The sequence below is a fragment of the Zootoca vivipara genome, chromosome 4, assembly GCF_963506605.1.
Source record: "Zootoca vivipara chromosome 4, rZooViv1.1, whole genome shotgun sequence".
Taxonomy (NCBI): domain Eukaryota; kingdom Metazoa; phylum Chordata; class Lepidosauria; order Squamata; family Lacertidae; genus Zootoca; species Zootoca vivipara.
Genome location: NC_083279.1, coordinates 78,150,095 through 78,164,669, shown reverse-complemented (window position 1 = coordinate 78,164,669; position 14,575 = coordinate 78,150,095). Strand labels below are relative to the sequence as shown.

The 14,575-nt window shown below is 43.5% G+C and overlaps 1 protein-coding gene across 2 annotated transcripts in view; it reads left to right on the top strand.

Annotated features, from left to right (window-relative positions):
* Positions 1-14,223, top strand: part of PDX1 (pancreatic and duodenal homeobox 1) — a 32,037-nt gene extending 17,814 nt beyond the window's left edge. Inside the window, exons 2-3 of one of the 2 annotated variants that reach the window (XR_009557505.1) lie at positions 5,180-8,154; positions 13,644-14,223. Coding sequence is in view for 1 of the 2 variants with exons in the window: in XM_035115844.2 (XP_034971735.1) it covers positions 5,180-5,577 (398 nt within the window). In the remaining variant the exon portion in view is untranslated. The other variant, XM_035115844.2, reaches the window with a different exon arrangement.
* Positions 14,224-14,575: the final 352 nt, after the last annotated feature.

Sequence of the window (14,575 nt, the reverse complement as noted above, 5' to 3'; positions counted from 1 at the left end):
ACGGTACTGAGTGCTTGTGTAGAAACTTTGTTGCTGCTTTTACGAGCACAGGCTGTCAAAGCTTTTAAACATATATAAACCTTGTAACCTTTCAAACCACTTAGCATCAGGTACAAATAGAACTATGTATCAAAACATAAATAAGCATTATAGAAAACAATGCAACAGTCTCTTCAGGTAGACTTTGTATCAGCACCATAAGATTACTGAGTCTCTCAAGAAGTGAGGGTCCAATAACTTTAACGTATGTTCCAAACTTTAACTAAATAACCCATTTCCTCAACGGAGGAGAGGTGTCCCTGAAACAGGCAAGCAGTGTCCTTCAGTCCCCTTTTACTGTGGACGATGGTAGTCATGGTCACGCGGCCTCGCAGAGGTGGATGTCAAACAAGAAAAAGAAGCAAGGAGATGATTATCAGGTGTCATCGCAACGCCATGAACTCTCAGTATTTCAGTAACCTGCATGGATAAGGCTTTCACTTGGCCCCAGGTGACTCAATGATGCTGTAGTGGCACACGGTCCCGATTCCTCTGTGGATCCCCCTGCGGCAGTGGATCCTGTATTCGCAGATTCGCCAACTCCTGTAGCAGGCTCGACTCCTGCTGTAACCCTTGATGCCATCGATCCACGGTTTCACCCATCTTGCTATATCTGGATTGGTTTACCTGAGGAAAAAACACAATTGGAAAACCCCTCCCCCGTATATTTCTAAATATTCAAATGATTTAATTTAGTAAATTTGATTTAATTTTAATGTGTTCAATATAAATAATACTGAAGACCCAAATAATAATGAAGACCCATAGGTATATAGGTATTCCTCCTTTTTTTGTTTATGTTTGGCAAGAGACTTACTCTAAGGGGCAAAGACTCTGAGACCTTGAATAGCAACAATGGCATTTGATCATATGTTCACATTTGAGATGCCAGGCACATCTTCCTATAACGGTCCTGCATTTTTAGCTCCCACAGAATCTTATGCTAATATATTGAGATAGAATTTGGATTAATATCGTAGCGAACCTCAATGCTACCTGTTAGAAATTAAATCTACTATTCTAATTCACACTGGATACAAAACTTATAATGCAAATATACCAGAAAACCTTCAGTCCTGGCTTTCAGCAAGCAAACTGAGATTTAACAAGAATAATTAAAAATAATAGAATCATATGGAAAAGACAAATTCTTCACATTAATCATGTGGAAAGAAGCTATGAAAAATATAAGCATTCTAAAATGCTGAAAAGACTCCAATTACAGGTTCCTGGCTGTAGAATATCAAACTTCCTGTTGGGCACCTTCTTAAAAACAGAGCCAAAGAAATAGGCAGTAAAATACTAAATGTATTTAAATAGAGAGCATCCATGGTTTTGAATGGACCAATATAGGTCAGAGAAATAAGAAAACCATTGCTGGACTGGCACATGCACTCTTTGCAGAAAAATTAAACAATGCTGTTTTAATCTTCAATAGAATTTGAGATCTGAGAGAATCCCACAGCAAATTTTTTGGTGACAGAGGGCAAAGAATGGATCACCTCTTAATTATGATCACAAGAGCAAAATACACCATAAACTACTTGTGTAGCCAAGAAAGCCAACTTCAAGAAGTGTTAGAGGAAAGAAAATGCAAACTGAAGAAAGAAATAGCAGCAATAGGACTTAACAATAAGAAAATAGATTGACATACTATATCCAGGAGAGCCAAATACAAAAAGACCAAAATCTTCATAGGAAATAACAGCAATATGAATAAGCATGAGAAATAAAGAATAAGATATGAAGAATTGCAGCCACAACACATTAAATCTAAGGCTAGTAATAGATATAGGATTATATTCTCTGACAAAGAGACCCAGAAGATCACAGGAAAATCCAAGAATCTAACATTTAAGAGAAAGATAAAACCTAAGCACTACTGCAGAAAGAATCCCAAGAAATCACACAAAAGAGAACTCAAAGAAGAGATCTCATGCCTTCCAAAATGTTGAGAAAATAAAGTATGCAAATAAGGCTTGTAAAAAATGCTAAAATGAAGAAAAATACTAATAGACTGCTATGCATTCACATACCCCACAGAAATGAACTAAAAAATACTCTGCAAACTGTTTGGTTAAGCTGCATCTATATACTTCAGCAAATAAGGAAAAAATGAATACTGCCAAGATGGTGTAGCAGCCAACATAGAAAATCCAACTATTTGCACCAAATTTAGTCCCAAACTACAACTGAATTAAGATTGTTCATGTAAAAACATAGAACCTGCTGTAGCTAAGAAAAAATCCAACCATCTTAGAAAGAAGACAACATACAATAAGTATTTGAACTTTACACCATAGCTGATAAAAGAAGAATCATACAATCAAAAAGAAATAAACACTTTAAATCAAGAGACAATGACTCCTGTAGGAAAGGAATATTATTAATCAAACAAGCTTGTCCCTGGAACTTCCTTCAGAGAAAAAATCACAGTTAATTATTAGTCGCTTGAGCATGTGCAGAGGACAAATCTGTGAAAGGAAAACAATGAGCCAACTCTCACACACAAAGAAGTAGGATTTAAAAGCTCATCCAATGCTAAAAGAAAGAATTAAGTCTTGGAGGGGAAAAAACATTAATCTAAGAAATACTGGAACTCCTTCTGAAAATGAATTCTAGTCAATCTGAAAAGGAAAAATTCTACAAAGAGTAATCAGAAATAAATTTCTTACACAAAGATTGAAATCAGATTTAACCAGACTATATAGAGAAGAGGTAAGACTCCCATGCTCACACCTGTAAATGGGAAATAAAATACACAAAGCAAAAATCAATTGCCAATTCTACAATTGGAGACTCATTTTAATGCAAACAGTGAAATCCTTTGGAGTTGGGCTACTGGCGATGAACTGGGTAGCTCTTGAAAACAAATGTAAACAGTGAGTTTTCCAGCATTCCCCATTCTTTAACCAAATCTAATCCTGTTAATACCTAAGTGGATATAGGACAACCCTGCATTTGAAAAGAAGGGGAAAGAATTTGTAATACAGACAATAAGCAAGCAGAATATTTTCACTGAACCCTTAAGAAAAGACAATAAAAGCTGACATGGGGAGAGAAAACATAAGCCTTCATTCACATTAGTGAGGAGAAAAAGGTACTTTCTTCAGAAACAATCAGTTGCAGATATTTTAAGTTTTCAGTCTGAACTGGCTATTTTAAGCAGACTGAAAAACTGCCAAATGACAATAGGAAGGTTCCTCTTTTTTTTTTAAGGAAAGCCTTGAGCAACTTGAACAGCCAAAATCTGTTAACCATTTAAACTACCTCAAGGAAAAGAATGCAGATCAAAGCTTCTCACCTTCCTGGATCAAAAGGAAACATTTACTCAGGCCCTTTAAGCTTAATGCAGTGCTTCTGTGAAGCCTTTGCAAAGCTGAAAAGGAGTCAAACTTCAGAGACAGAAAATGCAAAGCACTAGCACTGTTTAAGCTAGGTTTCTGCCCAATGGAAATCTTTTTGTCACTTAAAACAGACCTTTCGAGATTTGACTGCCTGTACTTCTCCTGCAAGACGCACTATACAAAAACAAATAATCATAAGCGTCAACAGTGTTTGCAGGACTGTATCTATTGGCAAGGTGTCATTTTCCTCTTCCCAATGCTGTGCAGCAGAGAAAGCCACAAGCACCAGGGCAAAAAGTCCAACACCAACCAGCCCTTTCCACAGAGAGACAGCCACTGCTGTTCGCCTCCTTCCCTCACCTATCAACATTCCTCTCTGTTTTCCTTCTTCCTGCTCCTTCCTAAACCTCATCTGAACTCCCCTTGCCTGAATACGAGGCAAATAAGAGTCAGATAGGCTAGGAAATCCCTGGGCATTCAAGCCCTGTGTGACCGGAAAAGAAGCAAGCCCTTCTTCCAGTTCTTCTCTAGTCAACATTCCTGACCCCAGCTCTCTCTTAAACCCGAGCCGAACAGCACCCCCCACCGTCTTTTTCTGGGACAATGGAGAGGTGGCCAGTAAACCAGAGGATTCCAAAGGCAATGGTAAAGCCAGAGCCTCTGGAACTGAGATTGGGAGGTCTGTGGCAGCAGCCTCCACTGAGCAATGAGATACAGGAAGGGGGGTTGCCTTTTCACTTATATAGACCCCTACCAACTCAATTGCATCCCTGCACTTCCGCCAAAGCCTTAACAATCTGGCAGGAGCCTGTGGGGAGGAAAGCAACTGCTTCCCTATCCTGTCCCATACTTTTAAATCCAGGGACCCCTCTTGAGAGTACCACGGGCACAGAAACAATATCTCTTCAACCAACTCTTCTAGCTCTGCCAAACTAGCACCTGTCTGACTGAAATCCCTCAGAATTTCTCTCAGTTCCTGCGGGTGTGCACTCCCTTTCTGAACTGACTCAAGAGAACCCATACTCACGAAAAGTGGGCCGTGGCCGGTGGTACCTAGACTGCTTCAAGTCTTCTTATGAGTAGGGCTGGATCACGTCGGGGTCACCATTATGTAGCAATGGTTAGATCCAACAATGAGACATAAGACAAGGCTGAGTTCCACAAAGACCAACCCCAGGCAAAGCTCGGGGGTCTGTATTTATTAGCAGCAGCTTTGACAGGTAAACATTAACTCACGATGTAACTTCCAGCCAATCACAGAACAAACCTCATGCATAAACATGTACAGGTACAGGTCACTTCCTGCCAACACCCTAACTTCTCCACCATAGAGGAAGTGGTGGACTGCACATCCCACACATCAAGTACCTGTCACATGTCCCTCTCATCAAACATCCCCCTCCTCTCAGTCTTGTGATCCTCAGTAACTTTCCAAACTCCCCATAAGGATTCATTGTGCTCTTCTCACCTCAGCATGACCCATCCCGGTCTCCCCCTGTCAGGCTAGATCAAGCCAGTTTGAACCGAACCTCTCCAGGTCCATCCAGCTTCCCCCAGCACAGTTGACCCATACCTCACCTTCCTATCTCTCACACTGTACTGGTTTGCCAGTATTACTCTAGCTAAACCTAAGGATTAGCGGGTTTGCCACGCTACTATCATACACCAACCCCACACGGGCCTCTAGGTCGTCGCCTCCTCAAGGTTCTAGTCCTCACGAGCCATCCACGGCAACGCCCTCCTTACGGTGCCTCCCTCTGGGTCGATTCTCATTGGTCTGTTCCTCTTTCTAGGGAGCTCTTTCGTGGTGGAGCAGGAGGAGAATAAGCGCACCAGGACCGCCTACACGCGGGCGCAGCTGCTGGAGCTGGAGAAGGAGTTTCTCTTCAACAAGTACATCTCGCGGCCTCGCCGGGTGGAGCTGGCCGTCCTCCTGAACTTGACCGAGAGGCACATCAAGATCTGGTTCCAGAACCGGCGGATGAAGTGGAAGAAGGAGGAGGACAAGAAGCGAGGCGCCGGCGGAGGAGGGAGCAGCCAGGAGCCCGAGCAAGACTGCGCCGTGTCGTCGGGGGAACTGCCTGGGAAAGAGCAGGGCGAAGAGGAGCGCTCGGCGCCCAGCCTGCTCCCGGTGGAACTGCTCCCTTCCAGCCCCGACGCCTCGCCCAGGCGGCAGCAGGACGCGCGGTGAAGGAAGCCCAGGCTCTGGAGCCTGCGGGAAAACGCAGGAGGAGCAGATCTGGCAACCTCTCTTGGACGTCTGTCACCGCCGTCCCACAAGATAAGCCCTCAGAGGTCTCTAGTCCCATCTCCTCCGAAGGGACAACCTGGTGCCCTCGAGGGGTCACTGTGGACTACAACTCCCATCAACTCTAGCCACCCTGATGCCTTCGAGATGTTCTGGACTGTGAACCCTAAGTCAACTTGATGCCCTCTAGATGTGGACTCCAACTCCCATCAGCACTAGCTGGTGGTATTGCCAATATTCCCACCAAAGGGATGATGGGAGTTGTAGTCCACAACATCTCCAGGGGATCTGCTGTAGACTGCAGCATCCCTTGGCAGAGGCAGGCACAAAAAGAAGGGAACTCAAACTGTCAGGTGTGGGGACCAGGGGAACCTCCAGGTGTGGCTACAACTCCCAAAATCCCTGACCATTTGGTCATACTGGCTGGAGCTCTTGGGATCTGGAGTCTAGGGGTCCATAAGGTTCCCTGCCACATGACCTGAAGAAAGAGGGGAGGGAGGTAAACATGAATATTTTCCCCTTCAAGTCTTTAGTGTCTTGTTTCTTTTTATTTTTTAAAGAAGCAATCTCAATTAATAAGCCTTTTTAAAAAAAATGTGCTTGTTTAAAATGTTTTTAAAAATTGGATATTTAAGTGATTATTCTATATTAATAAATATTCAGACATTGGGGGGAAATGATGTAGGTGTAAGTATAAGGGCATCCTTTAGATTCCATGCATTAGGATGCACTTGGGAATATCATTCCTTGGTAAACAAGGAAGACACGAAACATGTTTGGTGACTGGAGGAAATATGTTTGGAAATGTAGTGAATAGGCAGTACACACACACAGAGAGAGATTTTTTCAGTCCTGCAGCCTGCAAGAACTATTATGGGATTGCAATTCTGTCTTCAGGACTGCAGCGTTAACAGTGTCTGCACATAGATTGAGATTGAGAACATTGTCCCATCTATATTATTCATGCAAGCCTTTTTTGGAGATGCCCAGGAACTGAACCTGGAATCTTCTGCATGCAACACAGATGCATGAATGCTTAGTTGAGGCTCTTCTTTCTAATTCAGCAGTAAAACCGGATGCCATAAACAATACTGGCTCCTAAACAGGCCTACCTGAAAGGAAATCTCATTGGGTTTACTTTCCTGCAAGTATGTTCAGGCTACAATCCCATGCCCTCTAACCTGGGAGTAAGCTCCACTCAGTACAATAGGAGACACTTCTGAGTAGTGCTGAAAGGTTTCCAAACATATACATATTTACTGAGGAAAGGAGGTCCCAGCCTACAATGGGGCTCAGTCCAAAGTCAGTGTACTTTATAACCATAGGACTATCTTGTCCAAAACCCTGTGTTCCACAGCAGCTAATAGAAACCTCAGGGAAGCCCCCAAAACAGGGCATGAATGCATGTATCTAGCTCACTGTTGTCTTCTAATAGCAGAGATTATGGCCACAGTCAGATAGTTTACAGAGGATAAGGTAGGTTGGATGTCTCATTTTATTGAAAAAAGAAGAGATCAGAATAATGGGTTTGTTTTCAAGATGTGAATTTATACAGGACATGACACTTGGAGTATAGTTCAGCCAAAGTTAAAGCATTTTTTTCTTGCCTCGTTTAATAACAATAATGGGAGAATTAACATATACTTAAGGCTGCACTCCTTTTGCTCACTTACCTAGGACTAAGTCCCATTGAAAGCAGTGTGGCTTTCTTCTTAATAGACAGGCATGGGGCTGCACTGATCTTTGAACTCAAGAGGACTAGGGAATCAACTCCATACATATCTATTCAGGAGTATGCCCTCCTGAGGTCCCAGGTATAAGATTATACCGCAGGTATACGATTTTCCATTCCAGCTTATCCCCCAAATGTATAAAGTGAAAGCCAACTCGGATCCAAGCCTGCCTTTTACTTCCTTGCATGTGAAACTTGTGCAGGGAAATTTCTGCTGATAAGAAGGCAATTTGTATGCATTCCCAGAATGGACAGCTGAGTCTCTTGGAAACAGGTTACATAGCAATGTGTGCCTTGTGCAGTATCATATCATTTCTCCGTCTAGCTCAATACTGCCTTACAATGAGTGACAGCACCTCTCCAGGGTTTCAGACAAGGGATTGGCTTGGCACTACCTGGTGATCGAGGGATTGATCCTAGGAGAAGGTCCTGTTTTGTGTGCAGAAAATAATAATTATTATTATTAATAATAATAATATATACCCCGCCCATCTGGCTGGGTTTCCCCAGCCACTCTGGGCAGCTTCCAACAGAAAAATGAAATGAAATAATCTATTAAACATTAAAAGCCTCCCTAAGCAGGGCTGCAGTAGTCCAAGCGGGAGATAACTAGAGCATGCACCACTCTGGCGAGACAGTCTGCAGGCAGGTAGGGTCTCAGCCTGCGTAGCAGATGGAGCTGATAGACAGCTGCCCTGGACACAGAACTGACCTGCGCTTCCACGGACAGCTGTGAGTCCAGAAAACTGACTCAGTGAAAAATTCAGAGAGATCTTTGCTGCAACCAGGTGAGAAACACATCAGAAAGCGTTTTCTTGGTACATGGCTGTGAAGCGGCCTTTATCAAGGGCTGGGTGACTGGGCAGTGACGTAGCTACAGATCAATTGTAGCACTGAAATCCGGAGAGCAAAAGACAGTGGAGGCAACTACAAACAGGCCTGGCATCAGCATCTGGGGCGCTGCGGCCATGCCATGACCCACCAGGGAATATGCTCATATCTACAGCATCCATTATTTCTTCTTAAATATATATACTGTATAAGGGGGTTAGCATATGGAGTTTATATGCAACAGCAGAAGTTGAGCTTAGTTATGAATCCTTGTTTGGAGCATGCTTTAACCCTGAAAGCAATCTTTGAGTATGAAAATAAGAAATCTAAGTTCATTATAGGAAACACGTGACGGATAGAAAAGAGCTTCTAGCTAATTAAGCCATGCTTGCTCTTTTATCTCTGTGGTGGGTGGGGTTGGAGATAGAAGGAAGATGTCTCCTCACTTGAGGTAGGATGATGAAGAGCAGGAAATGAGGTAAAGACCACTAAGAGTATCAGTCTAACATCTGAAGGAAGGTCAGCACCAGGTTAGGTCCAAAAGACAGTCTAGGAAGTTTGGAGGTTCTGTTCTCTCTCTACTATACAAAACTCCATCAGCCTTAATACAAGTTGAGTTACATCCCAACACTTTCACGTGGTTATAGATGCTTGTTTCATTATTTTTAATTTATATATACAGTATATTGTCCTTTTCTACAAGTGAATGGATTTAACATCAGGGCAGCAGAAGCAGAGCTCATTTTATTATTGGAGTTCTGGAGGTGCTCTGATTTTATGAGTTTAAAATTCACAACCACACATTCCCATGGTATTTCATTTTAAAGAGGATTGGGAAACTTTTTGGTTTCTTTTTCTTTTGTTTATCAGGAATGCAGGAGCAGTTGTAAAGTAAGGAATGATTGGGTTATCCTTCCACATTCTTCTCTTATCTGGCCAACACTTAGGTGTTAGTCCCACAGTGATCCTTGTTCTCAACACAAAGAGGGTTCATTATGGGATGTGGTTTTTCCAGTGCTGACCAAAACTGGTGACAAATCGCCCTTGTTGCCATATAGAAGCAGCAACCCAGGATGTGTATTTTCGGGGATTCAACCTCCTTCCTGCCATTACAGTCCATAAAGTAGATAAGGCTGCCGCAATCCTAAACACGCAAACAGTGCAATCCTATATACACGGTAGACCGTAAGCCACAGTGAATTCCGTAGGGCTTACTCCTTGATAAATGTGCCTGGAGTTGCAGCCTCAGAGGAGAATAAGTCCCAATGAACACAGCCAGTCTTATTTTCTTGAAAACTAACAGAGGATTGCACTGCAAGCCTAACTATCTTCTTATTTAATTTGGTCTTATAGAGTCAGTAATGTAAGAGGAGTGGTGCAGGTTTCCTACCTGATTCCTCCAAACTTCAGCCCCTATTTGTTGACAGGGGAAGACCCATAGTGCAGTGGGAGAGCACCTGGCTTGTGTGCAGAAGGTCCCTACTAATACTAATATAATAATAATAATTTATTATTTATACCCCGCCCATCTGGCTGGGTTCCCCCAGCCACTCTGGGCGGCTTCCAACAAAACATTAAAATACAGAAATCCATCAAACATTAAAAGCTTCCCTAAACAGGGCTGCCTTCAGATGTCCTCTAAAAGTCTGGTAATTGTTGTTCTCTTTGACCTCTTGTGGGAGGGCGTTCCACAGGGTGGGTGCCACTACCGAGAAGGCCCTCTGCCTGGTTCCCTGTAACTTGGCTTCTTGTAGCGAGGGAACCGCCAGAAGGCCCTCGGTGCTGGACCTCAGTGTCCAGGTAGAACAATGGGGGTGGAGACTAATACTAACACTAATACTAATTTTCATGTTACACTGTCAAGTTTCAGAAGAGGAACAGAAGCTGGTAAGCAATAGATTGAATCATAGAATCACAGAATCATGGAACTGTAGAGTTAGAAAGGACCCTAAGGGTCATCTGTCCAACCCCCTGCAATGCAGGAATCTCAACTAAAGCATTCATGACAAACGGCCATTCACAGAAATTCATAGATTGGGATACCTCCATGCTCAGAACTCCCCAGGAGCAAAATTACATCTGACAGGAGTTCGCTGGGGGAAGGATATAACTTGCAGATAAAGATGCTACAGATTATTAATATCTTGGATAGTTTATTTCCATTTTCTGGAGTTGGAATTGGGTTAAAATTGGAAAGAAATACAGTGGAAATGGGAAAATGCACCTCAAAATCTGAATGTTTGGTTATGCCACTGTCAGGATCGGTCCAGACATGCAAGCATGTTCATTGCTGGTAGACAACAACATCAATTGAATCCCATGCCCTGAATAGCCTTTCATCCAGAATATCAGCATAGCTGGCTGATCAGGCTTCCTTTTCATAGTTGCAAGGAAAAGTGACAGATCTGTGTTTATTACATTTATACACCACCTTTTCTTCTAAGGAGCAAAAGGTGGGGTCCATGGCTCTTCTCCTCATGTCATCCGCACAACATCCCTGCGAGGTAGGTTAGGCCAAGAGATGGTAACTGGCCCAAGCTCATCCAGTGAGCTTCATGGTTGAGTGGGGATTTCAAACCCTGGTTTCCCAGGTCCAACAGATCCATGGGAGAGGTGACCAACACAGCATGCCAGGTATGAAACATTGTCAAAACCATGTTTCATGTCTGCAACCAACATCCACTCATGAAAGCTGCGTTCATGTTGGCCGCCCATTCATATGTTCCGAACAGACAACTTGATCTTTCCATTGATCCTGTTTAGCTGCACAAGTGCCTTATGTCTCAAACACATTTGTTGCTGCACCCCAGTCGGAACTCACAGGCACGGGAGGTGGAAGGAAAACAAGAAGCATCCATTTCCCCACTCACCTGGAAGGGGTTTCCTGGTCCGGCTCCCAAGCCAACACTGCCATCTAGTGACCTTTTCACACCACAGCCAGAATTTGAATCCTCACTTGCTCTTGCCAACCACCTCTCATCAAAACAAGGGTTATGAAATTCAAACACTATTCTGCTGTGGGTTGACTTCCATTTTGCCTCGTCTTCTCAAGTGACCCTAGACTTGCTTAAGAACATGAGGAGGTCATTGCTGGTTGGGTCATGTCAGTGTTCACCATAGTAAAGGTAAAAGTAAAGGACCCCTGGACGGTCAAGTCCAGTCAAAGGTGACTATAGGGTGCGGCGCTCATCTCGCTTCAGGCCAAGGGCATTTGTCCACACACAGTTTTCTGGGTCATGTGGCCAGAGCACACGGAAATGCCGTTTACCTTCCTGCCACAGTGGCAACTATTTATCTACTTGCACTGGTGTGCTTTCAAACTGCTACCGTAGGTTGGCAGAAGCTGGGACAGAGCAACAGAAGCTCACCCCATTGTGCAGATTCGAACCGGCAACCTTCCGATCAGCAAGCCCCAAAGGCTGTGGTTTAGACCACAGTGCCACTCACTCCCTAAAGATGCCACGATGGTAACATCCTTTGAAGACTCCCATAAGCCAGCTTGCACTAGGGCAGGGGATCCTCAGGCCTGGGAGTCAAATGTGGGTCTCCCTTTAATAAAAAATACTTTTTTAAAAAATGTGGGTCTCCCTATCTGATCCCTGGAGCTGTCCCAAGGTCAAGCACCCTAACCAGGCCACATCCCTCACAGGTGCATTTTGCCACCTCTTCAGGTCCTTTTGCTTAGCTAGAATGTGTTATCTGTGATCATGCTTCTTCTTTGCCTAGATGGAAGATGGAAAGTTGGGGGTATGTGTAGAAACCTCTGGTTTATGTGTGCCTTTTGCACACGACAGGCATGATGGCATTCTGAAGTGACAAGGGCAGGCTGCTCTGAGTAACCTGGCTGCTCCTACTACTTATCTGCTTATTTTCATTTATGAACCCACTTCCCAATTTTCAAAAAAAATCAAAAAATCACAGAGCAATTTAAAAAGAAAAACATCAACGTTTTCGATTCTAATGCAGACACAGGCAGCGGTTTAAAACAAACAAACAAAGCCTCCTCTTAAAAGGCTTGTTGAGAAAAGAAAGTCTTCAATAGACTTTGACAAGATAGAGATGACGCCTGTCTGATATGGTCAGGAGGGAGTTCCAGAGAGTAGGTGCCACCACATTAAAGGCCTCATTCCTACAGCATTAGGCAGCAGACCTCCTGATGAGATGGTATCTGCACATGGCCTTCTCCTGCAGTGTCTTTTGTGAGTCGACCCCAAGGAAGTTCCCTCTGAATTATAATTTTTTAAAACCATTGAAGGTATCCATTTGAGGCAGACTGTCAGTCCGCCAACCTTCTTTTAGGCAAACGCTTGCACCCATGTTAACCCCAGAACAATTGATGGTTGGCATGTCTTTCCATTTCCCCTGAAAGACGAGACAGAACTTGAGTAAACTTGGGTCCCCACATTAATAGAGATGCCACTTTGTCCTTGTTTCCCCTGAGAGAAAAACAGAATGCCCATCAATACCTGCAAAGATGGATGACTCTTCCAATGAAGGGTCAGCAGCTGTTGTTATTTTTAAACAATGCATGCGGCTGCTGGGGACACACCACATGCCACTCTGAAAAGGGTGCCTGTAAAGTCCAGAACACTAGAAAGGAAGACATGTCCCCGATTTTTATATTCAAATAAATGCCCCGTTTTCAGACTGCTTTTCTATATAGCAGAATCATATGTGCCAAATTCCAGCTTCCTAGTTGATGGAGAAGTACTGTAACTATTTTAGGAAGTAGCCTAGAAGCATCTTTTGCAAGCATATTATTTACTACGACACTATTGGAACAACCTATGGAGGATGACCCTAGTTCCTTGCCCTCCTCCATAGCCACAAGCATTTTCACTTCTGAAAATACATTTCCCGTAATGGGAATTCTGCTGAATCCATTAAAAAAAAAAAGTCTGAGCCCATGTTTAGTTAGGTTTGCACACCAGAAGAAATAAATAAAATTGCTTGAACAATATGTGTGTCCTGGTATTTTCTAATGCGTCATTCCAAGCTACAAAGCCCTATGTAATCAATGAGAGTCTTTAGGAGAGTTAAGGAGCAATGTCCAATTTCAAGGTAAGTAAACTGGAGAGTTTCCATTGACTTAAAAAAAAGAAAACCACAACTATTTAGATTAGGTCCTGCAGGAGTTTTCAGTAACCACCCTCTTAAGAACTCGGAGGTTAATGGGAAGCTGACAGTGTACATTTCAGGGCTGGCTAAGGGTTTCTTCAGATCCTGCTTTTTTATATATCACTCTTCAATTTCTATCTTTAAAATGGGGAAGGGAAATCAATTACTCATCTTGCAGGGCTGTTGTAGGAATAATAAAGTGTTTTAAGGTTTAAGACTGCCATGTGAATGATCAACAAATAGTAATGCTGGTACTGTAATAGCAAAGTGTTGCAGCTTTTTAGGTCCACTGAGACAAAGAACATAATTATTTTGCTATATTTTGCAGAGTAAACCAGTGGCAGAGATCAACGTTCCACTCATCGTCAGTCCCTGGCATTTCACACTTTCATGACACTAGACGGCGCTAGTTCTAAGCCTAAAAATACAATTCAAAGTGTAATTACTTCGGAGTAAATATTGCAATCAATGGGACTTGCTTTTGAACAAACATGGCAACAACTGGGGAACGGGCACCACCAATTTGTGCAGGTTCGTGTCAAGGGATGGAGGATTTTATTCACAAATAGATTCACCGGTGGGAGTTGAAGAGATCCGGCAACCTGCTTCACCATTCAGCGGGCTGCAACTCTTCTTCAGAAGCAAAAGCAGCAGTACTGGCATACGAAGACCTCCACCTTCCCTTTGCAAGTGTCAGAACAGAGGCATTTGCTCCAACATAGATCTGCTACATAGCAGAACACAGTGAAACTCATGGGTGGGGCATCAGCCTTGCATGCAGAAGGTCTCAGGCTCAACTCCTGGTATCTCCAGGTATGGCTGGGAATGTCTCTGAAACGCTGGGCAGCCACTGTCTGTCAGACTAGCCAGTACTGAGCTAGATGGATGGACCAATGTCCTGGCTGAGTATAAGGCAGTTTCCTAGGTTCCTGCCCCATGCAGGAAACAGCAAGCTCCCTTTGAGTAGATGTACTCTTACAAGCCACTGCCCTGATTCAAGCAACAAGACTACAGTTGCCATGTTCATCATCATCATCATCATCATCATCATCATCATCATCATACCTGTCCATCCATTGCAAGGAACACTGTATTGGGGAACTGGCTTTCCCACAGCAAAACACTGTACCTCCGAGGCAGGGCCAACTTCACACCACGATGCAGCAATGCTCCAGTACTTGCTTTGCAGCAGGAGCAATGATCAGTGGTAGGCGGCTGGTGGGAGGTGACTATGTGCCTGGCACAAGGTCACCCTGTGAG